General features: G+C 52.5%; 1 protein-coding gene across 1 annotated transcript; it reads left to right on the top strand.

The window, feature by feature from the left end:
• The first annotated feature begins 11,116 nt into the window (after positions 1-11,116).
• On the top strand, positions 11,117-24,751 carry ITM2C (integral membrane protein 2C). The gene is made up of 6 exons (XM_047085157.1): positions 11,117-11,320; positions 18,940-19,080; positions 21,055-21,243; positions 22,229-22,339; positions 22,871-23,021; positions 23,529-24,751. Exons 1-6 carry the CDS (start codon positions 11,195-11,197, stop codon positions 23,618-23,620), a joined length of 810 nt encoding a protein of 269 aa, XP_046941113.1. The 5' UTR covers positions 11,117-11,194; the 3' UTR covers positions 23,621-24,751.
• Positions 24,752-25,477: the final 726 nt, after the last annotated feature.

Raw genomic sequence — 25,477 nt, 5'->3', positions numbered from 1 at the left:
TTTTCATTGAAAATTAAGTCTCTGATGTCATGTGATAAAACAGGTAGAAACAATTTGCCTCGAAATCTATTTCTTTTTTTTTAACGTTTATTTATTTATTTTTGAGAGACAGAGATAGAGAGCGAGCAGGGGAGGGGCAGAGAGGGAGACACAGGATCCGAAGCAGGCTTCAGGCTCTGAGCTGTCAGGACAGAGCCCGACGCGGGGCTCGAACTCACAGACCATGAGATCATGACCTGAGCCAAAGTTGGACGCTTAACGGACTGAGCCACCCAGGCGCCCCAAGCCTAATATTATGATTTAGTCATTAATACCTATGAAATGGGATTACCTATTTCCCCGAATCTGAACATCAGGAAAAGAAAGTTCATCTTCAGTTGCAATGAAAAGAAAAGAAAAGAAAAGAAAAGGAAGGGAAGGGAAGGAAAAGAAAAGAAAAGAAAAGAAAGGGAAGGGAAGGGAAGGGAAGGGAAGGGAAGGGAAGGGAAGGAAAGGAAAGGAAAGGAAAAGAAAGGAAAAGAAAGGAAAGGAGGAGAAAGAAAAGAATACACATGAAGAAAAGAGAAGGAAATTAATTTTTTAAGGCAGAAATAATTAGAAAACAGGGGAAAAAACAGAACTGATAGACCCAAGAGGTAATTCTTTTTAAAAAGTACATAATTAGCAAATATCTGGCACTTTAAATTATGTTAATGGAAAAATTGACAAATTATTATTATATCAAAGTATACGTTTTTACTTATCAAATTAAAGGGTACGTCTTATGTGACTTCCCTAAACGTTGGTAAGGGCAAGATGTAGCCATTTCTCTCCAGTATGGCTGATGATGAATTGAAAGCACATTTCCAGAGAGAAACCGGGCGACGTTTATAAAAAGCCCATGAGATGGGGCCAAAGATCTACATACACAGATGTTCGCGAATACGGCGGAATTGTTCATCGTGCCAGATGTATTTGTTTTCTATTGCTGCGGGAACCTTATCGTAAATTTCACGGCCACACAATTCCCCATCTCGGAGTTCTATTGGTCAACAGTGTAGGCAGGCTCTGCCGTTTGCTCTGCTCCTGGGCTCACAAGGTCAAAAGCAAGGTGCCGGCCAGCTGGAGCTCCAAATCTGGAGGGTCTGGCAGGGGAGGGGGGAAGGCACTACCCGGGTTCATTCAGGTTGTTGGCAGAACTCAGTTCCGTGAGGTGCCTGGACTGAGGTCCCTGTCTTCTTGTCCTCAGCTGGGAGTCTCTCTCTGCACCCGAGGGGCACCTGCATTCTTGTCACGTTGCCCCTGCCCCATCTCCAATCGGCGACATCACCCCCGTCTTTCCATGCTTCAAGTCTGTCGGAATTCTTCTGCCTCGCCTGTCTCACTGGAGCCAGAGAAAGTTCCCGATTCTAAGGGCTCCTTTGATTTGATGAGAGTGGGACCACGCACATCATCCAGGATGTGCTCCCTACCTTCAGGTTCCTACCTGAGTTATTTCTGTGAAGTTCTTTTCACAATGTGAGGTGACAAATTCACAGGTTCTGGGCAAGGTGGGCGAGGTGGGGTGGGGGATTCTGCCCACCTCTGAGAAAATGCTGACTTTTTTTTATAATAACTTCTTTTTTCTTTAAGTTTATTTATTTATTTGGAGAGAGAGAGAGAGAGAGAGAGAGTCCCAAGCAGGCTCTGCACTGTCAGCACAGAGCCCAATACAGGACTCAAACTCACAAACCCTGAGATTGTGACCTGAGCTGAAACCGAGAGTCCGTTGCTTAACTGACTGAGCCACCCAGGCGCCCCTGAAATTATTTTAAAGAGAAAAAAAGCAAGATATTAATCAGGGTTTCCCAACCTTGGCCCTATTGGTATTTTAGATTGGATAATTAATTCTTTGTTGTGGGGAGTAAAAAATATTGGGTGAAAAGTAGCAAAGTATTCACAGTGGTTATTGTGGGTTTTGTCGTAATAGTTGTTTTATTCTCTTATGCTTTTCTACACTTTTCAAGTTTGAATGGCCATTACTTTTAAGCACTATTTTCCAGAGCAATTTCTCCTCAGATAGGTTTTCCAACATGAAATCTGTGTCTTTCTTCTCGGGAGAAGTTCTACTTGACGACACTTCAATGCCCTCCTCCTGTACTGTTGCATTTTTTGTATATTCATATATTTTTGCATATTCATAGCTAAAATTCTATTTTTCTTGTTTATTTTGTCAGATTTCTGTGTCAGGATATATCATCTGTGCCTAAAATAAACAGAAGCATCCATAGAAGTAGCCGTTCCTTCATTATGAAAGAACTATCTAGTTAAGGGGTCTGCCTGTTCAGACCATTTTTTGAGATCATTTCTTTGAGAACTTTCTTCAGTACTTCCTTGGTTACAGGGCATTATGATATTCTAATTCTTCTTTAGTTCATGTTGGCCATTTGCACTTTCCCATAAACTCATCTAATTCAAAATATGTATATTGATCAGATATGATTGTATATAAAATAATTTATAACATCCACCTTATCTATAATTATATCTTTCTCACTGAATTAATATTTTCTCTCTTATTTATTACTAAGATGGTCTATAGATTTGTCTCTTTCCACTGATTTTTCCAGAAGAACTCTCTCTTCATATAGTCATCAGGTATAGCAATTATGGAAAACAGTATGGAAATTCCTAGAAAATAAAAAACAGACCTATCATATGACTGAACAATTCCACTACTGGGTATATACCCAAAGGGAATGAAATCAATGTCTCAAAAAAGATACCTGCACCTCTGTGTTCCGTGCAACATTATTCACAATAGCCAAGACTTGGAAACAACCCAAGGGTCCGTCGACGGATGCATGGATAAGGAAAACTATATATATAATGGAATACTGTTCAGCCATAAAAAAGAAGAAAACCCTGACACCTGGGACAACATGGATGAACCTGGAGGACATCATGCTAAGTGAAATAAACCAGAGGGAGAAAGACTGTACGATCTCATTTACATGTAGAGTCTGACATAGTCAAACTCATAGAACCAAAGAGTAGAATGGTGTTTACCACAGGCTGGTGGGGGGGGGGGCTGGTCAAAAGGTACAGATTTTTAGTTCTAAGGTGACTAAGTCCTAGGGATCTAAAGTACAGCGTGGAGACTAGTTAATCGTACTGTGCCGTATACTTTAAATTCGCCAATGGAGGAGACCTCAAATGGTCTCATCACACAGACACGAAATAGCAACGATGTAAGGTGGTGGATGATGTGTTAAGTAACTTAATTATAGTGATCACTTCACAATGTATACCTACATCAAACCATCACACTGTACCCCTGAAGTACATACACAATTTTCGTTAGTCAATTTTACCTCCATAAAGCGGGGGGGGGGGGGGGGAGATAGTTCAGAAAAAAGAAAAACAATATATATACTTACCAGTTCTTCCATTTTTCCATTTTTTCATAAATTCATTTCCTTTCTTCTCTTCGGATTTGTTTTGCTGTTCCCTCCCTCGGTTCTTGGTGTCCATACTTAAGTCATTCACTTCATCTTCATTCCTCGTATTATTAATTTGTTGAGGTTTGGTTTACTTTTTTTTTAGTAATCTCTACACCCAACGCACGCTCCTCTGACTAGTTCTGGAAATAACCAGAACGTTTCCCGTTTGACATCCGCCTCTCTGTTTCATACATGGTATTTTCATATATGTAAATATATCAAAATTTCCATCACGATTTCTTGCCTCGTGTAGTTAGAAAATTCTCCACACCAGTATCTTCTTCTTCTAAATTTCAGCACACCATTTGTTAGGTTGAAACTGTAGTCATTTCTTCTTTCTTTTAAAGTTCTTGGCGATTGCAATGACCAATTTGAGAATAGTATTTCTACGTGTCTGCAAAAGGCTGTTAGGATTTTAATTGGATTTGCTTTGATTTGGAGGGGAATCAACATTTTCGTCATCTTCCCATCCAGGAATACCGTTCGGTTCGCCTCTCCGTTCTACTTAGGCTTTCTGCCTTCAGGAAAACGTTGTGCCTTTCTCTACACAGGTCATCAAGTTTATTCCTAGGAATGTGACGTTTGTGGTTTCGCTCTCTTGAAGGGAATGTCTCACCCATCACAGCGCCGAAGGCCTGTGCCAAAGCTGCTAGGTTGATGTGACGATTTGCAGGAAGCCTTTTTAGTGGGGTCACTGCGGGAGAGTCCCCTGTCCCTGCGCTCCCAAGACCTGGAGAGAGTGAGAAGCCCCTGGAGTTAGCAAGGGGTGGGGGTGGAGATTCAGTCCCAAGGGCTGTATGGCCGCAGCCCAGTCACCATCCCACCTCTCTTCCAAAGTGACACTTTCCACCAAAATACTTCCACGGCACCGATCCAGCTTTGCGGGTCACACCGACGGCCCTGGGTGTGGCACGAGGATAAAAGAAAGGGCTGGCGGGAGATTCCAAGTGGATAACCGAGAGCTTTGTATCCCGCCCCTCGGCCAGGGTGGCTCTGGTGGAACGCGCTCGCTGCCGTGAAAGTCTCGCCTTCCGGTCTGTGGCCTGACCACGACACACTAAAAAGGAAACCCGGCCCCCAGTATGTACCCAACAGCAACGGGTGGACCGTTCCCGAAGGACGCTGTAAGAATGTGCACAGAAGCTCTGTTGGTAAGAGCCCCACACCGGAGACAACGCAAGGGTCTACCAGCAGGAGAGCGGATGAGCACATGGGGGTGCGCTCAAGGCTGAGCCAGCCCCCAGCACCCTCCCCGCGGGCCACCCTCACGGTCGTGACCTTAAAGATGCCAGAGGGTGGGGCGCCTGGGGGGCTCAGTCCGTTAAGCATCTGACTTCAGGTCGGGTCATGATCTCGCGGTCCGGGGGTTCGGGCCTCGTGTCAGGCTCCGCGCCGACAGTTTGGAGCCTGGAGCCTGCTTGGGATTCTGTGTCTCCCTCTCTCTCTGTCCCTCCCGCACTCGTGCTCGGTCTCTCCATCTCTCAAAAATGAATAAACATTAAAAAAAATTTTTTTTCTTAAGATGCTGGGTAGAAAAGAGCACATACTGTGAGATTCGTGTGTAGGTAAATTTTTTTTTCAATAGACCAAGCTCCTCACTGGGCGGGAAATAATGGTTACTCTTGGGTCCGGAGTGGGGACAAAAGGGAATGTTCATGTTCTGTTTCTGTCGCTGCTGGTTACATGCGTGCGAATATTTCTGTTTTGGTTTGGTTTGTGAATATTCCTTGAGCTGCACACTTATAATCTAAGAACATTTCTGTATATATATTATACTTCCATAAAATGTATTCCTCTCCCCCTCCCCCCCCAAAAAAAACCTGTCTAAATCAGCAGTTCTCAAATTTTTTGGACTCAAGACCCCTTTAAACTCTTAAAAACATCAAGGAGCCTAAAGATCTTTTGTTTATGTGGGATATACATTTAATGGTACTTAACATATTGAAAATTAAAACTGAGACATATATGGGATATTTATCAAGTCATATAAAAGTAACAGCACAAACCTATTACATGTTAATATATATAACATTTTGATTTTTAAAAACTGTGTTTTCCAAAGCAAAAAAAAAAAAAAAAAATCGGACGAGCAGTGGAGCCTTTTACTTTTTTGCAAATATCTTTAATATCTAGCTTCAGAGGAGAGAGCTAGATATTGAGAGAGCTACTTGCTTCTGCTTCCAATCTGTTATGATACCGCATGTCATGTAACCTCTCAATTACCCCCACTGTACTCTCATGAGAGAATGAGGTTGAAAAAGGCAAATAACATTTTAGTGTTATTAGAAAAATAGCTTTGGCCTCCACATCCTCACAAAGAGTTGTGGACATGCCCAGGTGCCCCCAAAACACACTTTGAGAACCAGTGATCTAAATAGATTAAAATTTGGGGAGGGGGGTGTCCAGGCTCCTACAACTTTAAGCCAAACTTACGGGCACCTCACTGCTCCCTTATGAGAATTTTCTGGTGGTGAATCAACTCCCAAGAATGTTTCACCTGTTCTTCCTTCACAAATGGCACGTGATCACCAGGCCAGCTTTATTGTATTCTCTCTGCAGTGTGCTGAAAGACCCAGGCAAAGGCCTTGGTCTAGAGTTCTCTCTTCTGGCCTGCTGAGGTCCCGAACTTCCATACTGACCTCTCCACTCAAGATGTCACCACCTTGATGATTTAGATGGCATGGGTAAATTCCTTCCAAGACACAATTTACTAAAACTGACTAAGAAGAAATAGAAAATCTGAATAGCCCCATGTTTCTTAAAGAAAATGAATTCATAATCAAATGCCCACCCATCATAAAGATGCTGGATCCCCATGCCTTTATTGGTGAATTACATCAAACATTTTAAAGAAGAAATAACATCAGTCTCAAACTTTCTCAGAAAACAAAACAAAACAACAAAAAAAACGGAGGCTGGGAAATTCCCTAACTTATTTTATGACGTCAGCATAACCCTGATACCAAGAACCGGCATTACAGAAAAGAGAGACTGAGAGCCCTCGTGAACATAGATGAAAACAAAACAAACAAAAAACTTAATGAAATATCAACCAATTGACTCCAGTAATATATAAAAAGATCAATACAAGTGAGGTTTATTCCAGGAATGCAAGACTTTTTTGATATTCAAGAATCAATTAGTAAATTCATAATAAGAGACAAAACCCATATGGTGAAGATAATATATTTGACCGAACGTAATACCCATTCATGATTAAAACTCTCCGCAAACTAGGAAAAAAAGAGAATTTGCTCAGTCTTATTAAGGATGTTACAGGTTGAATTGTGTCCTCCAAAAAGATATGTTGAAATTCTAACACCCTGTACATGTGACTATATTTGGATATAGGGACTTTTCAGATATAACAAAGTTAAGATGAGGTCATTATTGTGGGCTCTAATCCAATATGACTAGTGTGATTATAAAAAGAGGAAAATGCCATGTGAAAACAGAGACACAGGCAGAAGCGAGCCATGTGATGATGGAGGCAAAGATTGGGGTGATGTGTCTGTGAGTCAATAATGCCAAGGTTGCCAACAAATGCCAGAAGCTAGAAGAGGCAAGGAAGGATTCTCCCCTACAAGAGGAAGAGGGAGCATAACCCTACTGAAACCATGATTTTGAACTTTAGAGCTTCCAGAAACTTGAAACAATAAATTTCTGGTTTTAAGCCACCCAAGTTGTGATGTCAGCCTGTATGTCAGCCCTAGGAAACTAATACAAAGGACATCTATGCAAAACCTATAACTAAATTACATTCCTGGTGAAATAATGAACATTTTCCCTCCTAAGATAGAAACGAGGTGAAGATGTCTACTCTCACCATTTTTTTTTTATTTTTTTCAACGTTTATTTATTTTTGGGACAGAGAGAGACAGAGCATGAACGGGCGAGGGGCAGAGAGAGAGGGAGACACAGAATCGGAAACAGGCTCCAGGCTCTGAGCCATCAGCCCAGAGCCTGACGCGGGGCTCGAACTCACGGACCGCGAGATCGTGACCTGGCTGAAGTCGGACGCTCAGCCGACTGCGCCACCCAGGCGCCCCTACTCTCACCATTTTTATTCAACATTGTACTCGAGTCCTGACCAATATGGCTAGGGGAGAAAAGGCACAAAGATTGAGAAAAAGAGTAAAACTGTCTTTGTTCTCAGATGGCATGAGTATATTGTAGAAAACCCGAGGAATCTATAAAAATACCGTGACAAAGAAATATATTAAATTTGCAAAATATAAGATTAATTTTCCAAAATCAATTGTATGCCTATATACTACCAGTAAAGAATTGGAAAATAACATAAATGATAAGTGCAATAACATCAAAAACAGAAAACACTTAGGAATAACTCCATCAAAAAATATGCAAAACCTCTGCACTGAAACCTACAAAATATTGGTGAGAGGAATTAAAGAGCTAAGAAAAAAGGAGATCTACCACGTTCATGGGCTTAAATTCAATATTGTTAAGACCTCAGTTTTCCCCAAATTGCTCTCTAGATTCAACTCAAACCCAATTTATATTTAACAGGTTTTGTTTTGTAGAAATTGATAAGCCAATTCTAAGGTTGTATGGATCTAGAAGGGCCAGAATTACCTTGAAAAAGAATAAAAAGATTTACACCTGATTTAAGACTTAATAGAAATCTACAGTTAAGATAATGTGAAGTAGCATAAGGATAGAAAAAAAAATCGAGGAACGTAACAGAACAGAGTGCAGAAATAAGCCAATATATAAAGTGTCAATTGATTTTGAAAAAAGTGCCAAGGCAATCCAATAGAAAAAGGAGTTTCTTAAATGAACGATCCTGAAACATCTAGACAACTGTATAGAAAACAAAACAAAACAAAACCTCTACTCCTATACACAAAAAAAACAACTAAAAATAGATCATAGACTTATATGTAAAGCCTAAATCTACAAAGTTCCTAGAAGAAAACATACTCAAATATCTTCACAATTTCAGGGTGGCCAAAGAGTTTTTAGACAAAACCCGGAAAGTGCTAACCATAAAATTAAAAACTGATACATTGAACTGTATCAAAACTAGAAACTTCTGCTCGCCGTAAGACAAAGTTAAGAAAACGAAAAGACCAGCCACAATCCGAGAGGAAATATTCACAATAAATATATATGACAAAGGACTTGTCTTCAGAATATACAATGAACTCCTACGAATCAATCATAAAAAAAAATAATCCAACTTCTAAAATGACTGAAAGACTTCAGCAGACAGTTCACAAAAGAAGTTACACAAAGGATCAATACCATAAGATAACATACTCAACATCATTAGTCATCAGGGAAAGGCAAATTAAAATCACAATAAGATATAACTTGTTATATCAACTAAAAGTGCTAAAATTAGACTGGCTGACAGCACCAAATGTTGGTGAAATTGTGGAGCCACTGGAACTCTCATACATTGCTGGTGGAAGTGTAAAGTGATACAATCCCATTCCTAGGCAGTAGGATACCAAGGTGGGGGCAGGGCCGTGTGACTGGTCTGGCCCAGGTCAGGCTGCAAGGGGGTGCAATATCTGTGGAGAATTTAAAAACAATAATAAGATGAAACCAACTAAACTTGGCTCACTTTATATTATTTCTAAACAATGTCATGTGATAAAATATGCCTGTCTGCTGGAGTGGACCATTCCCACCTCACCCTTTGTGATGTTCTTTATTCAAGACAAATGACAATAAATGTCAACCAAAAGTGCCGTGTACACAAATGTTCACAGCACCTTTATTCATTATAGCCAATGATGGAAAGCAACCCAAATATCCATAACCAGGAGTTTGGATAGACGACTGCAGTATGCTAACAAAATGGAATATTACTCAGCAATAAAAAAAAGAACAAAGTATGGGTAAATTTCATGAACATTGTGAGAATTTGGCAGGTGGAATGTGATTAGGTCCTTGGTTGCAAAGTTGCATCTTAGGGCTTTCTGTGTTCTGCCACAGGGATTAATATAATGCTTGATACACAGGGGCACTTAGGAAACCCTTTCTTTTTTTATTTTATTATTATTATTATTTTAATTTTTAGAAAGAGAGTGTGAATTGGGGAGAGGGGCAGAGGGAAAGAGAGAGAGAGAGAGAGAGAGAGAGAGAGAATGAGAATCTCAAACAGGTTCCATGCTCAGCACGGAACCCGATCCCACAATCCTGGCATCGTGACCTGAGCCAAAATCAAGAGTTGGTTGTTCAACCTACTGAGCCAACCAGGCTCCCTGAAAAACACTTTCTGAATGGAGGAATGTATGTTGGGGATGCTGAGTGGGAATCTAATCAAGGGTTGGGACTTAACTCTTCAAACACCAAGATTCATCTAGGAGTTCTTAGAGTTGGTTAACAAAGAGTCCATAGCCCGTTCCTCTCTGGCTCTTGTCCAAACCAAATTTGTCTCCAAATTATCTTCTTCCACCTTCCCTTTCCCTCTCCCAGTTCCCCAGGACAGTGGCCTTAGCATCAGGTCAACCTTCCTTCTTAACGTGTTTGTCCTCAAGTCTGATAAATTCATCCAAGACCTGAACCAGGATGGTGGAGTCTGGGATGTGGGTACCCAGGGCTCAACACAGCCACTCAAGACCTGACAGGTAGGACAGGTCAGTGGAGGGCTTCAGACTGTCCTCAGCAAGCTTTCAGACTCCTCTAACTTCCCCTATCACCCCAACTGCAGAGCCAAAAGCCAGTGTTCAGCCCAAGGCTGTGTGTGTGTGTGTGTGTGTGTGTGTGTGTGTGTGTGTGTTGCTGGGTGTTGTCTCCAGTCCAGTCTGGACCAGGAACAGTAAGGAAAGATCCAGGGTTGGGGGGACAAGAGATGCTCCAGTAACACAAGCCCCTGGTCTTACACAATACCAGTGAGGCTTTGCAGGGGCAGTCTTGTCTGGGACCCAAGCCTCCAGACACCCGCCCCGCCCATCCTCCCACCACACTAGATCCTTCTGGATAGGGGAGAAATGGGCAACAGGGCTTGGCACTCACTAACCGACGCTGCAGGCTGCCCTTCTTTCTCTACTCCCAGCATCCTTAGCACACATCCCCAGAGCCCCTCAGGAAGGTTCTACAGGAATGAAAAATGAAGGAAAAAGGATGATGGAGAATGAAAAGAGACGTGGATGGATGCAGGATGCAGGCAGGCAGTTGGGCACCTGGACTTGAAGCCTCCTCCTGGGTCAGGACAGGTGGGGAGCAGTGGGGACAGGTGCAGTAGGGGCAGTCAGTGTTTCCAAAGAGGAGGGTATGAAAGGGAGCAGGAGAGACGGGGCATTTGTGTAGAAGGCGCATTTGCTGGGCAAACATTCTTTTAACAAAGGCTGTGTTACGGGGATGCTGGTCTCGGAGAGGAAGCTAGAAGGAAAAAGTCTGCGAAAGGGGCTTAGTCCATGGGTGATTGGATGGATGGATGAATGGAGTGAGTGAGTGAGTGAGTGAGTGAATGAGCGAGTGTGTGAGTAAACCTCAGCCCTCCCTCGATCGGAGCAGAGCGCCCGGCAGGGGTCACTGCGCGCCCCAGGGGCTGGAAAGGGGGCGCAGGCGCGGCCAGTGCCAAGACCCTCCTGTGGGGGGCGGGGCGGGGCGGGGCGGGGCGGACTGGGGGCGGGGCTAGGGGGAGGGACGCGAACACCGTCCAAACTTCCGGTGCCTGCAGAGCGCGGAGAGGCGGCTGCACAGATAGAGGCTGCACGGGCAGAGGCTGCAGGGCGGACGCGCGGCCGGGCGCAGCCATGGTGAAGATCAGCTTCCAGCCCGCCGTGGCCGGCATCAAGGGCGACAAGGCCGACAAGGCTTCGGCCTCGGCGTCGGCCGCGGCTCGGGCCCCGGCCGCTGAAATCCTGCTGACGCCGGCTCGGGTAAGAGGGGCCGGGGGTCGAGGCGCGCCCCGCCGGCCCCGGGAACTGCTCTAGGCGCATCGGGGTCCGGGAGCCGTGATCGGAATGGAGTGAGGGTCCGCAACGGGCCATTCATCCCAGAGTGGGGAGGGGGCTTGGGTCCTCTCTTAAAACGGCAACCGAAAGCAAAAGTCCGAAGAGTGGGAGGGGTCCGAGTCACAGGTCCCCAAGGAGGGAAACGCTCGAGGTCTCTTCCAAAAGTGGAGGGGCTAGGCGGCTGGCCCCAAGACAGGGGAAGGGGCTGGTAGAAATAAGTTGGAGGAATGTTGGTGGGGGGTATGCGTCTGGTTCTAATCAAGGAGGAGGGGCCGAGAGAGTCGAGTCCCCCGGTGGGGGATGGGAGAGGGGTTGGACTGGGTTTCCCCAAACTGGGGGTGGGTCATGATTGGTAGGGAATGGCGGGGCGGGGGGGGGGGAGTCTGGTGCCAACGAAGGAGGAGGGGCCATTGATTTCGTCCCTAATGGGGGGTGCTGTGGGGGGCGGGGAATGTACTGCTGGTCTGCACCTAAATTGGTGGACAAGAAAGTGAAGAAATGGAAATAAGCCAGAACCGGCCCGGCTGCACGTTTGGGATTCGAGGTTCGAAATTATGAGGCCAGGCGCCCTGATCTCCCCACCCCATGCCGTCTGGGTCTCCCTGCTCCCGGCTTCCTTCCTCTCCCGGCTCTCGTTCTGGGCGGCTCTCTCCATCCCGCCGGGAGGCTCCCCCACTGCCCCGGTGCCCTCCCGCATCCTGGAGGTTCTTTGTGGGGGCGGGCCTCGGTGCAGCCCGCCCCCTCCGGCGTCCTCCCCCTCCTCCCCCTTCCCTCCTGCCTGGGGGAGAGAAGGCATTTCCGCCAGTGGAAAACTGTCTGAGCTGCGTGGAGTCTGACCCGGAGAGGGCAGGACGCGTGGCGGGCAGGGAGGCGAGGGGAGGGAGAGCTGGTCCGGCCAGGCTGTATTGTGCCCCGGCAAAGGTGTCCACGTAACCGTCGGTAACCGTCGGCTGCGGCGGTCTTCGGGCGCGCCAAGCAGTCCCGTCGAGACTGGACTTGCGACGTCTTTGTCCACCCCCCTTCTCTTCCCCCTGCTGGCTTCTGAGTCTTCCTCGGGGCAAGATCCCTCCCCAAGTTTTGTGGCTCAGACTCAACCCTGCCTGGAGTATTCCGGGGGCTGCGGGGCAGGGGGGGAAACCTGGGCCCTGCTGGAGGGCACGCTGGAGAGGGGCCTCAGGTGGGTGTCACAGCCCCAGCAGAGACCCTGAGTGTGAAATGCACCGAGCAGCCTCAGGCCAGCTCCCCTGCCCTGGTGTGGTTACTGCATCATCCAGGACCACCTGGGCTGGGTTGGGGGGTTGCTCTGCACCCCCAACCAGAGCAACTCGGTCTTTATCCGATGTTTAGATGGGAGGGGACATTCCGTATTTGAAGACCATGGTCTGCAGCTTTAAAAGTTTGCAAGGGTCTCTTCAAGCTTCTTTCCTCCCTTCACCAAGGAGCCCGCCTCCTCCCCTCCTCCCAGCCCTGGGAGGGAGTGGGGATGGGACCTGGCTGGCCCCTCTCTTCTCCCAGGGCCTGCTGCCCAGCTCAGGCCTGGAATTCAGGACCCTGCTTCTGAGAGCTACAGGCTTCAAGCGGAAGGGGAAACCAGCCAGACAGTAGGAGGATGTAGTTCAGACTCTGAGAAGGTCCACCAAATTTCACCGGAGTGGCACATTCTCCAGCAGCCTCCTGATGGTGCCGGCTAGATGGCAGATGCCAGCATCCTCTTGGCAGTAACTGACAACCAGCTTCTGGCTCTGACATCGGGCATCGTCTTTTCCCCCTCACCCAGTGTGAAGTGGAAATCTCAACACCTTCCCGGTGCTGTTTGGAATGGCCTTGGGCCTGATGAGCCAGCCTCCTCTCCCAAACCTTGTTAGCTGGGCGGGTCCCCTAGCTGTCTTCATTGGCAAGGAGGAGCACTGGGGGCCCAGGAGGAGGATTAACCCCCCCCCCCCCACCACCACCACTAGGACAGAAGTGCATAGCAGTAAACTATCGAAGCTTTCCGAGGCCCTGTTGGATGTTGCCTGTTGGCTCTGACAGTTGCCTGATGGAACTGGAGCGGGGAAGAGAGTTCACGACTCTGAGCCCGATGTGCCCTCACCTGGCCAAGGGGCACACTTCTCATGTCCAATAACCAGGGGGCGTAGATCAAGTCCCCTCTCCTGCCTCCGGCAGCGAGCGCAGCAGGCACCCAGCATTCATAGTGCCACCATTATTAGGGTACCATTTATTAGAAGGAGAAGGTGGGTGGGACAGACAGGCAGACTGGGAGGCCCGGCCATCTGCTTTGTCAAGACAGAGCGTTTGAGGTTTGCCCCGTGCTGATGAGGATGCGGAGGAAAGCTTTGCAGAAGGTTTCCTCTGGCTGAGGGTGACCCGAGAACCCTCCTTGGCCCCTGAACTGGACTCCAAAACCAGATTTAAAGCCCCAGAAGGACCGCTTGATGAACAGATGAGTTTGCGAACGCCCTCAGCAGTGAGCTCCCCCGTGGCCGTTAGAGCAAAATGTCCACCTGTGTACGGGCCGACAGGGCCAGGGTGAGACCTCAGCAGCACCCCCACAGCGGGGCTCCCCCTGCTTCTGAGCAAAAACTGAAATACAACGAGGATTCTGTCCCCAGACCTGCTGCTGGAAGGAAGTGCCTCAGTGGGCCGGGAAGGGATGGGGGTGGGGGCCCAGCTGGGCCTCCAGCTGCCCACCCTCCCCTTGGCGCTCGCCTCTGAGATAATGAGAAGCCTGCGCTGATGGGCGACTGGCCGGAAGCCAGCTTGGAAAGTGGGTTGGCCTAGAAGCACCCCCTCTTAGCACCCTCTGGCCAGCCCTGCACCTCTCAGCCTGGCTCCCCTCTCCCGTCCATCTGCTTGTGCTTGAGTGCACACGTACACACACACACACACACACACACACACACACACAGCCAGGTGTGGGCGTGTACACACGGGACTGGGCTGGGGGACTGCAAATGGGGGGGGCTGCAGGAGGAGAGAGACATGTTCAATACCATCATCTTCTCAGCCCCGGGTAATTTTCTCCTTGGCCTTGCCTTTGATTAATGGCTCCTGTGTCGCCCCCTCCCCCAGCTGCATACCTGGGGATCAGATTTCACTTTCCGAGTCCTGGCCTCGGGCCCTTGGCAGGCGGGAGCTGGGTCTCCCGGAGGGGTTGGGGGAGGGTCCCCTGCCAGCCTGGAGGGCGGTACTGGTGGGCGTGGAGTCTTCCTGCCCCAGTGCCCCAGTACCCGCTGGCCCTGCCCGCTGAGCTGAAAAAAAGGACCTTTGTGGACAGGTGGTCCTGTTCCTGGTCCTATCTCGTGGAGGGGTGGGGGCTTTGGTCCCCTTCGTGGTCTGTCCTGGGCCTTCCCAGAGGGGCTTTGGCTTTGGGGCACACAGCACAGTGGTTTTTCTCTTCCCTCTCTAGTTCCCTCTCTTTTCTACTTGCTTTTCTGGGCCGGTCCTTGCATGTTTCAAGGCTGTCAGTACCGCCAGGGAGGATGAGTTCCTCTTAGAAGAAAAAAAATGTTTATGGTAAGATCACGGAAGCACAGCCTGGCTATCCCCCAACACACACACTCTCCAAGTTCTCTCTCCCCCAGGAGAGCTCTGTCAGCAGCCAGCTTTGCTTCTCATCCTTCGGAGCCTTTGTTCTCTAGAGTCTCATCTTGACCATCAGGACCGGAATAGATGAGAGAATGGGCCCAGCCTGGCCAAGCAAAGCAGAGGGTGGTGCAGGGGTCCACGCTGCGCTTACTCACCCGGCGTGTGTCCAAGCCGCTGAGCCACACGATAGGAATGGGGTTCCACTGAGAGCGAGTCCATGAGTCCCCGTGGGCATTTGTACATAAAACATAGCTCTCTGTGCTCCTGTGGACAGTGGGCATTTGCCCACTCCCCTCACCTTCACTAGGTCTCTCTCTCTCTCTCTGTCTCTGTGTCTCTCTGTCTCTCTCTCTCTCTCTCTCACACACACACACACACACACACACACACACACACACACGTTGGTGCCCTTGAACCTGTGGTCTGCAGCCTAGGAAAGAAAGATGCTGAAGAAGAATGATACCAAGGAGGCCGGTCAGGAACCCCTCCCTCTCCAGCTGTCAGCCTGGGCTACAGCAAGTGCATTTCTGACTCCCCTGCCAGCCTCCTCCCAGCAGCCTGCGACTGTAGTTTAATCTGCTTGCAGTTAATTTGGGCATTGTTACTGAGAGGCTCTAGCTGGGGGGATCTCCAGGAGCCGTGGGAGTCCGCTGAGTTAATGCTCCAGTTGGCTGGGTTCCCCTTGACCGCCGTGGCCCTGGCTTTGCTAAATCATTTAATGAGCGCCATTGCGGGCCTCGGTGCCGTGGGCAGAGGAGGCCCGGGCCCCTCCGGGTCCCCGCACGGCTGGCTCACGTGCCCCACACGAGTGCACAGCAAAGCACTTTGCTCAGAAAGCCCAGTTGCCTTGGAGACAGTCTGCAATGTTTTTCCACTTTCCAAGTGAAAGCCCCCCCAAATGTCTGACTGTTCCATGCGGGGGTGGGGGGTTGGGGGGGGGCAGCATTTTCCTGAGTCTCCAGCCTAAGCGAAGCAGCTCAGGGGTCTCGAGAAGCAGGCTTCTCCACAGTCCTTCCGGGTGAGCTGGACAGCCAGGAGTCCCCAGGTTCTCCGTTGTGGAGCTCAGGGCCCAGCAAGCAATGCCGGGCTTGATGTCTGAAGTGCCTTTTGTCTCCAAGCAGGGACATCCATGGCTTCCAGTCTGCTTCCTGGCAGGCTCTGGTCCTGCTTTCCCTTCCTGCCTGCTGCTCTGCCCTGAATGTTCTGAGGTTTGGGCCCTGCAGGCGGGAGGGGTGTGGGCTTAGGGAGGGGAGCAGGGCAGCTGAGCCTCAGGCACGCACTAGGGGGCGTCAGTAAAGGTGGGATAGGGAGCTCTGTGTTAGCCCCAGACACGTGAGGGGTAAGTCCCCACACACCTAGGACAGCCGGGGATCCTCAACCTTCACGGTGACCCCCACAGAGTAGGGACGGAGAGTGGTATCCAGGGGGCCCGCTGGAGGCTGCGTTCTTCTCGGCCCTAGAGCCGCAGCCGTGCCCCAGGCACTGACCCAGCCAGAAGCAGAAAGGCTGGAAAGGCTGCTCTAAAACCATCGGCCTCCTTGTCTGTGAACTTCGTTGTGGAGCGGGCCCTCAGGCTCTCGCTTGTGGCCCTTTGGCTTTGTTTTGTTTTGTTCTTTTTAAAAGCAGTTCTCACAAGCTGGCTTCTCTGGTTTTCTGACCGCATGGCCAGGGTGCAGTCTCTACAGCTGGCCCTGGCATTGGCCCTGAAAAGGAAAGTCTCAGCTGATAAAGGTCTGCTATTTTTATCTAGCACTTCATCCTTGACAAAGGGCTCTCGGGTTCCTGGTCTCCTTCAATCCCTGCCTCTTCACACTTCCTGAGAGATGCTCCTCTCGCGGGGGATCCCGGCCCCCGCTGAGGCCTCTCTCAACTTGGGGCCACCACTCACCCCACTGTCTGTGAACGTCCAGCCCCAGGGGCAGGACCCGCAACTGGCACAGCAGCCTGACCTGTCTCCTGGGTCCGCCACCGGTGGAGGAACAGAGACGCCACCATCCTCCTCCACAGAGACCCCAGGTGGCGTGTGCCTTGTGGCACTTGGGCTGTCAGGCTGCCCCGTCCTGCGCTGCTCCTGGGAGCCCGCTGAAAGTCAAAACCATTATAATCCCCTGGCTCCTGTCGGACCTTGGTTAGGGGGCCCGAGCGTGTGGAGGAGATGCCAGCCAAGTGGGTGGTCTCATGAATTTAACTCTCTGGTCTGGATCACAGGACCCCTGCGGCAGGGCCGGGCTGGGGAGGGTCCCCAGGCCTGCAGAGGGGCTCAGCTAGTGAGTTTGGCACAATGGGTCTGACCTCCCACCCGCGCCAGGCGACCTCCCCGGAGGGCAGACTGCGGCGTTGGGGAACAAGATGGGCCGGGGCACCTGTCCGTCCTGTGTCTGTCCCATGGTGCAGAGGCGGGGGACCAGCTGGTCTGGTGATGGGTGTGCCCAGTGAGGGGGAGGGTCCTCGTGGTATTTTTGTCCTTTTCCTGGGCTTTTGAGGGTGTGCGGGAGAGCCCCAAGCGGGAGGCATTTGCCCCATCTGATGGTTACCCCTCCACTCCCTGAGGCCTGGGCCCCAAGCCCCGTATGCTGTAAGCCAGGGGGCCTCAGGGATTGGGGCCTGGGCATCACAACAGGCCCCGTGCCCCACCCCCACCAGGCCAGGCCCCCTGTGCTGGGCTAAGAGATAAGGGCTTCTCCAGGGTAACTTGGACCTGAACTGTGTCCCCAGCCCCCCAGCGTAGAGGGAGACGGGAAACCTGGCACAAAAGGGGCTAAGCAGACAGTTTGTGGCTTACGTGGAGACTGGAACTCCTTCCCTTCACCCACCCTGCCTCAGCTCCTGGAGGGTGGGGAGTCCTTGGGCCTGGACTCTGACCTCACCGTGACTGTGTCTGGACGTCATGGAGGAGGGTGTGAAGGGTGGACAGTGGAGGCCGAGACAGGCCTGGGCTTTTGCAACATCTCCCAGGGTGGGTGAGGGCCCGGGTTAGGGCAGGGGTGCGAAGGAGGACGTGCACAAACAAGAGAGATGGCCAAGGCTCATTAAGAGCCTGAATCCTTAGACTCTCAGTCCAGTGCTCTGGGTAGAGCGGTGTCACCGAGATCTACGCACACACCTTCGTCCACCAGCCCAGACCCGTGTGCCCGGAAGTTCAGTCAGTTGAACTTGCTGCTTCTTGGCAGACCTGTGGCTACTGTTCTGAGCCCAAGTCTGGCTTCCCCAGAGCAGGTTTTGTCCAGGAGCCTCCAGACTTCAGCCTTCAGGCTTCACTCCTGACAGCCTATTTAACACTGCCAGCCGGTGCCTGTGTGGGGCCGTAGCTGAGCTGTGCCCAGCATGGATCGCAGGCTTAGGGCCGCTGGGTCCAAGGGAGACCAGCACCATGCCCAGACCCCATGCGCCTCCTGGAGCCTCTGTTTCCATCAGCCGGTGACTACTCCCTGCCATGGCCTTCTGGGGGGAGCCCAGCAGGCACCTTCCGCTGCCCCAATTCCAGCCCTCCCTGTGCACCCCAGCTTTCGGGTGGATCCAAAGCCTTCTCTGGCTCCCAGCCTGCCCAGTGCACCCCATTTCCTATAGGTTCCCAGGTCTGGTGCAGTTATTAAGGCCACATCTGTGCTTCCCCCATTCTGTGTTTAAGAGTATATATCGTGGTCACAGCCGGCATAGTAAAGGGTACTAATGGCATGGATAATCCAAACGTGCCCGCTTAATCCCAGTGGGTCGTTATGTATGGCTTTGATGCGGGTCTCAGTTTCTCTTTACCTGGGAGGAAGCTGGGAGGACCCTGGGGGGGCATCCCTTCCAGATGATGCTCGTGTGTCCTCGGCCCCGTTCTCCCCTCCCCTTTTTCTCAAGGCTCGCTCCCGGCCGGCAGGGTGAGATCTCACTTCGGAGAAGGGGGTGGGAGGGTCCCCAGAGGTACGGGACCACCACCTGTCTGGCTGACCCAGCACTGCTGTCCACAGGAGGAACGCCCCCCCCACCACCGCTACAAGAAGGGGGGCTCTGTGGGCGGCGTGTGCTACCTGTCGATGGGCATGGTCGTCTTGCTCATGGGCCTCGTGTTCGCCTCCGTCTACATCTACAGATACTTCTTCCTCGCACAGGTGAGGCCAGGCGGGAGGGAGGCACAGGGCTCGGGGAAAGGTAGTGTTTAGAGAGGAGCTGGCAGGACAGTGAGCATGGGCAGGTGACAGCCAGGTCCTTAGGGCTTGTGAGGAGGGGGGACAGCAGGTGACCTGCCCCCAGGTGGGAGTGAATGCCCAGCCAAGCACCAAAGACCCGCATCCTCCCTCCATGGGGCCTTCTTGGGCTCATGCCAGCCTCTTGCCTGGTCCCGGAGACAGAACTGGAGCCCCGCCCTCTGACCCCTATGGACCCTGGTAGAGTGTCCTTAGCCACGTCTTCAGACACCCCTGAGGCCACCCAGGAGCTCTCCCAGGAACACAGTTAGTGGCGGGCGAGCTGGGACTGGAATCCATCGCCCCTTCCCACAGTGTTACCCTGGAGTGTTACCACCAGAAACTCAGATCCAGCAGAAATCAGAACTCTGTGGTCCCTCTAGAGCTGGACCCTGTGCCCGAGGGTCATGCCTTGGATGTTTGCTTGGATCACAAAACAAGGAAGGCAGAGAGCCGGATAGTGGACGGATGCACCCCCACCTCCCGCAAGGGGTGGCCTCCGCCTGTGACAGCACCCCCGTTATCTACTCACACAGCCAAGTGAGGGCATGAAGCTGGGCGGGAGGCCTGGTCATGGTCACGGTGACCTTGCGATCAGCCCAGATCTGGGGAGGGAGACAGTTGCCACCAAGGGAGTTAAATTAAAGCTCAAAAGAATAACCGTAAATGTACCGAACAGGGAATTTCAGAGTGACAAAGAAGCTGAGAATTGCCAGTCATTTATGACCCAAGTGACCTCCCAGCCTCAAGCATTGGCTTTTCACTTTGTTACTTAGTTTTTCCATGATGGAAATTACTGAAGAGTTTTTATATTCCATGTGACTTTCCCCTAGAAACCTCAGCTCCCACATACCTGCCGACTTCCCCTTTTTTTGCCTCCCCTCCCCCCCACCGCCTCCCCATCTTCCCCCTCCACGGCCAGCTCCCCGCGTGTTCCCAGTTCTCCCTTTCCCATGGGAGCCCTCTCCTGGGCCCTTTCCTGTGGCCCTTAGGAGCCTGCCTGGCTCCTGGTCCCCTCTGTCCCCAGCCCCAACTTGTGCCCTCCTGGGGCTTCTCACCCCATCCCAACTGCTGGGGACTAGGGGAACCTCAGAGCGGCCTCTGAGACTGTGCCCTGGACAGTATGATTCATGTGCGATGATTCATGCTCTGGGAGAACTTACACTGCAACAGAAAGGGGAATTCTGCCCGTGACAGGCCAGGAGTCTGTACACAGATCTGGAGGAGCCCTGGAGAAGTGCACATGGGCACATCACTGGGCCTCAGTCAGGTCACACAGCCCCCCTGCCCTTGTTGATGGAGTCGTTAGGCCTGCTCTGCAGATAGAGGCGCAGTGTGGCTCGTGGGGCCTGGTGTCCAGGGAAGGTGGTGGAACTTGAGTGAGGTTGGACACGGGGTTGGCCGTAGTGATGCCTCCAGAATCTTCACGCAGCCGATTTTCTCTGAGCGACTCTCCTCCCTCCTGGGCACCCAGCCTGTTCAGTCCCGGGCTCCTGTGTTTGCCGCTAAGGGCCCCCCCATCCACTCCAGGCTCGTGCTTGGGGGTCTGTCCCTCTGTGGAGGGCACGTGGTGGCCGGGTCCTACCCCTGCCGATCCATCCCATTTCAGTCACAGGCTCATGGACCCAGAGGCCAGAAAAAGCCTGACGGATCGCCTCGTTTCACGGATGGGGAGACTGGAGGCCAGAGAGGTTGTTCACCTGGGACCTGGCAGATCCCGCTCAACCCTCCCTGACTCCCCGTGTTCCTCAGTTTCTCCACCTGTGAAATGGGTCTCATTAGTCCCACACTTCGTGCTTGCCCAGGCCTTGGGGGTCGTGGCGCAGTGGGGTGGGCGGGGTGGCCGTGCCGGAGGCGCCGTGTGACCGGTCTGCCTGTCTCTTCCTCCACCTTGCCCAGCTGGCCCGGGACAACTTCTTCCACTGTGGCGTTCTCTACGAGGACTCCCTGTCCTCCCAGGTCCGCACTCGGATGGAGCTGGAGGAGGACGTGAAGATCTACCTCGAAGAGAACTATGAACGCATCAATGTGCCCGTGCCCCAGTTCGGCGGCGGGGACCCTGCAGACATCATTCATGACTTCCAGCGGGTGAGGCCGGCCAGGGCCGGGGCAGGAGTGGTGGAAGGGTGTCCTAGAGACCCAGAACCCCCTTCCACCAAGGGTCGTGAGAAAGGAGAATACGAGTGCCCGTAGTACCTCCGTCTGTGACGGCAACTATGTCTGGCGGACGTCTACGGGTCCGCTTTATCAGGATTTTAAAGACCTCGCTTCTGTTGCGTAGGGGTAGCGTTTCTCACTGAACGTGAACTAGTGCGGACACTGGCTGTCATGGCGAGGCCGATGTTCCTTTCAGTTGGGTATCTTGCGGTGACTTTTTTTTGAGGTAGAGCACGCCAGTCAAGCTCATTAAGCGTACAGCTTAGTGGGTTTTCTCCGAGGCCTGCATGTAGTGCCACCCGGATCGAGATCTGGACCTCGGCCAGCATTCCGGAAGGTTCCCTGGTGCCCTCCCCTCGCCCCAGCCAGTACCCCCTCCCCAGAGGTAACCATCCTTCGCGCTTCTGTTGCCAGTGACCGTTTTGAGGCCCGTGAAACACAGGCTCTCCAGCCATCTGTCCCCCCGTACTTGCCTCCCAGAGCTTCCTAGGGATTGTCCGGTACGATCCCTTCACTCCGTATCCTGGACAGTCTTACAGCTGAAACCCCCAGAGAGCCAGGGACCCAGAGAGCCATCTCCTGCTGAGGGTCCTGGCTGTCTGCAGGGATGCCGGGACCTCAGAGGTCTGATGGAATGCATGATTGGAACATTACTGGCTTCCCCACACCTCAGCTCTGTGATCCCATGAGAAGAACCCTTGTAACAACCGAGGCCCTGGACAGTTGGTGTTTTTCACGTAGTAAGTGGAAGTCCCCGCAAACACAGGCTAGGAGACGAGCAGGAGCCCAGGAGCACATGCCCGGGTGTTCGGGAATCGGAGGTGCAGCGCACCGGTGTGGTAGGGCTGGTGCCTCCCAGCCCACCCAGGCCAGGCCCTCGGCTGCAGGGACTGACGGGGCCCCTCCTCCTGCCCAGGGGCTCACCGCCTACCATGACATCTCCCTGGACAAGTGCTATGTTATCGAGCTCAACACCACCATCGTGCTGCCCCCTCGCAACTTCTGGGAGCTCCTCATGAATGTGAAGGTGAGCAGGGGCCCCGCTCCCTCGTAGAGGCCAGGCCCGGGGCAAGGGAGCCTCCTGCTGTGGGGGTCAGGGGGCTCGGGGGTGTTGCTGTCAGCGGGGCCCAGCACCCCGGATCGGTTCCCGCCTTCTCCATCTTCCTTCTCCCACGCCCAGAGTCCACACGTCTCCTTTTCTTCTCCCCACCACGCTTCCGCTCCCTCTCCAGCTTTGTAGCCTCCTGGGCCGTGCCCCGCTTCAGCAGTGCAGGGAACAGGTGGGGTCGCCCCCCTCCCCGAGTAGCACTCCCCGTGGGAGACCAGACCCCCCACACGTGCGGCACGGCGGGCACCAGTGCTCGGCACAAACGGAAGGTGCCTGGAGACGTCAGAAGGGCGAGGCCCGGGGCCTCTGGATGGGGGAGGCGGACGCGTGCGGACGGGACCCTGCCGGAGTGAGCAGCGTGGAGACGTGGGGAGCGGACAGTGGGCCAGGGGACCCCGAGGGAGGAGAGCCCCGGGTACTGAGCCGACGCCGCGGCTTCTCCCTTCGCAGAGAGGGACCTACCTCCCGCAGACGTACATCATCCAGGAGGAGATGGTGGTCACGGAGCACGTCAGCGACAAGGAGGCCCTGGGCTCCTTCATCTACCACCTGTGCAGCGGGAAGGACACCTACCGGCTGCGGCGCCGGGCTACCCGGAGGCGTGAGTGGCCAGCTCCTCCCGTCTGGGCCCCTGCCCTGAGCTCTAAACCATCATCCGGCCGTGCCGGGCCCCGTGGCTGGAGAGCAGCCCTCCCAGAGCTCAGACGGTAGCAGCAGTAGTAACAGCTAATGGTGACTGAGCACGTCCTATGGGCCAGGCCCTGGTTTACCCTCTTTATGTCCTTCTGAGACGGTGTGAGTTATCCCCACCGTCATTATTCTCGCCGTCCCTTTGAAAGATGAGGAAACGGAGGCACAGAGAGGTTCAGTAACACCCCTGAGGCCGCACAGCAGGGAAGATGGCAGAGCTGGGCTCTCACCCCTTCAGTACACTGCCTCTCAGTGGGTCTGGGTGTCACTTCCGGGGCTGCCTCTTCCTCCCACCTCCCTGCCCCGGGATCCCGAGGTCCCGTGGTCCCGCTCAGGTTCCCAGTCTGATTGCCTTTGCAGCCCAGCCGGCAGTGGGCCGGGACACAGTCCTCACTGAGATTTCTCTGTTCCCTCTCAGGGATCAACAAGCGAGGGGCCAAGAACTGCAATGCCATCCGCCACTTCGAGAACACCTTCGTGGTGGAGACCCTCATCTGCGGGGTGGTGTGAGGGCCTCCCCTTCCAGGCCCCGCCCTTGCCCTCTTCCTTCTTTCCCTTCTGGCCACTCCGGCCCTCCTCCTTCCCCTCGCTTAGCTTGTACTTTGGACCTTTCCATAGATGTGACGTGTCTCCTGGTTCCTTTCCAGCCCTGCCCGCCTCCCTGTACCAGAGCCGTGACCTCTTGAGGCCCCACCTCTTCCGAGCTCCCAGGTCTGGGGGACAGGAGGGCGCCACAGGGTGGTTTCTGGGACCACCATCCTGAAGTCAGGTCCGCTGGGGCCAGCCCACAGCTGCACTGGCAGCCCAGGGGGAGGGCTAGACGGAGGGACCGGGCATGCGGGGGTCCTGGGCAAGGGGACAGGGTGGGGTGTGGTATGGGGTTCAGAGATATCTGCACAGTTGGGAAAGTCCCAAAAGGCTTGTTCCTTGGACAGCACATTTCCTCCTGCGTCCAGATTCCCAGACCTGGGCTGAGGGTAGGGTCATGTGCCCAGGGATGGACCCCCCTCCCCCCCCCCCCCAGAGCACAAGGGAAGACGGTGTCCTGGGGCTCTCCCCCCAGGACTCCTGTCAGTGCCTTCAGCCCACCAATGGGAGCCTGGAGCGAGGGGTGGGGATGAGTCCGTCAAGCACAATCGTTCTCCGAGTGGAACCAAAGAAGGGAGGAGCCAGGGCCCCCCTGCCCTGGCCCCCCAGGAGCACAAGTGAGGTCCTGCAGCCATGGCCACAGGAAGGGGACAGAGCGAGGTGGGCGGCCTTGCGGGGCTGAGCGCTGAGCAGAGACGAGGGGGTGGGCTCGTTGCTTTCTCCAAGCTTGGAGCTGTTTGAGAAGATAATGTGGGGGGAAGGGAGAGCCACCTGGTACTTGTGCACCCTGCCTCCCCCTCGTTCTGAAATTCCGTCCCCCGGCTTTGGAGGAATGCAGCCTTTTTTCCCTTTTCCTTCTCACTTTTGCATGTTTTTACTGATCATTCAATATGCTAACCGTTCTCAGCCCTGAGCCTTGAAAAGGAGGCTTTGACGCCTCCAGCCAGACTTAGGTGCTCTCTGGAGATGAAAGTCTTAAATGCTTTGTATATTTTCTCAATTAGATCCCTTTTCAGAAGTGTCTGTAGAACAATAAAAATGTTTGACTTCTGACGTTGACTTGGGAGCAGTGGGTAGGGGAGGGCGCCGGGCAGGTGCACCCCATCCCGCAGGCTGGCCAGGGGTGCCTGGATGTGGAGGGCGGGGAGGCCAGCAGAGGTTCAGCCAAGGAGCATCCGTGTCCCCTCAGTCCCCTTCAGTCCTCACACCAGGCCGAGCCGGGTCGATTCACATTTTACAGGAAGAGTAGACCTGGAGTAGACTTGGAGACCGGAAGTAACTTGCCCAAGGTCATGGCTGCTTTTAAGTGCCTATAAACCATCGTGCTTAGTTCTGCACGGAAGATGACATCATTATTGCTTGTCCTTAAGCACAAGGACGATGTAGTGTTCTTCGCAGTTTTGGGGCAATTAGTAACCACCTCGGTGGGTCCGAGCTGAGGTTGGCATGAGTCACAGGGTCTCATTCTACAGAGGAGGTGGTGGGAGAGCTTCCCGGAACTTTGGCGGGGTGGACCCAGCGGGACCGGGGTGAGGGTGGGTGCCTACATCCTTGCCACTGGTCCGGCTCAATAAACCTGTGAGGGACATAAATGACTCAAGTTTGCAGACACACCTTGTTCTCAAAGGCAATCTTGGGAAGACGTCAATCTGCATGCAATGCAATCACAATTAAAATGCTGACAGGATTTATTGTTTAACTTGACAAGGTTCTTTTGGGAAAGTAAACATGGGGAATAGTCTGGAAGTCCTTATAAGGGGAAAGAACAGCCTCCAGGTA

The sequence above is a fragment of the Lynx rufus genome, unplaced genomic scaffold (genome assembly GCF_022079265.1).
Source record: "Lynx rufus isolate CCGP_SWC_20201006 ecotype Redwood Valley unplaced genomic scaffold, mLynRuf1.p SCAF_2, whole genome shotgun sequence".
In the NCBI taxonomy this organism is placed as follows: Eukaryota; Metazoa; Chordata; class Mammalia; order Carnivora; family Felidae; genus Lynx; species Lynx rufus.
Note: the sequence above shows the minus strand (reverse complement) of the source record. Positions and strands in the feature narration are given on the sequence as shown.

Excerpts from the sequence above, each read along its gene's own strand:
- ITM2C (XM_047085157.1), top strand. The coding sequence starts at position 11,195 with ATGGTGAAGATCAGCTTCCAGCCCGCCGTGGCCGGCATCAAGGGCGAC. Across the intron at positions 22,340-22,870 it reads AGCTCCTCATGAATGTGAAG|AGAGGGACCTACCTCCCGCA; the intron begins GTGAGCAGGGGC and ends CTCCCTTCGCAG. Across the intron at positions 23,022-23,528 it reads GCGCCGGGCTACCCGGAGGC|GGATCAACAAGCGAGGGGCC; the intron begins GTGAGTGGCCAG and ends GTTCCCTCTCAG.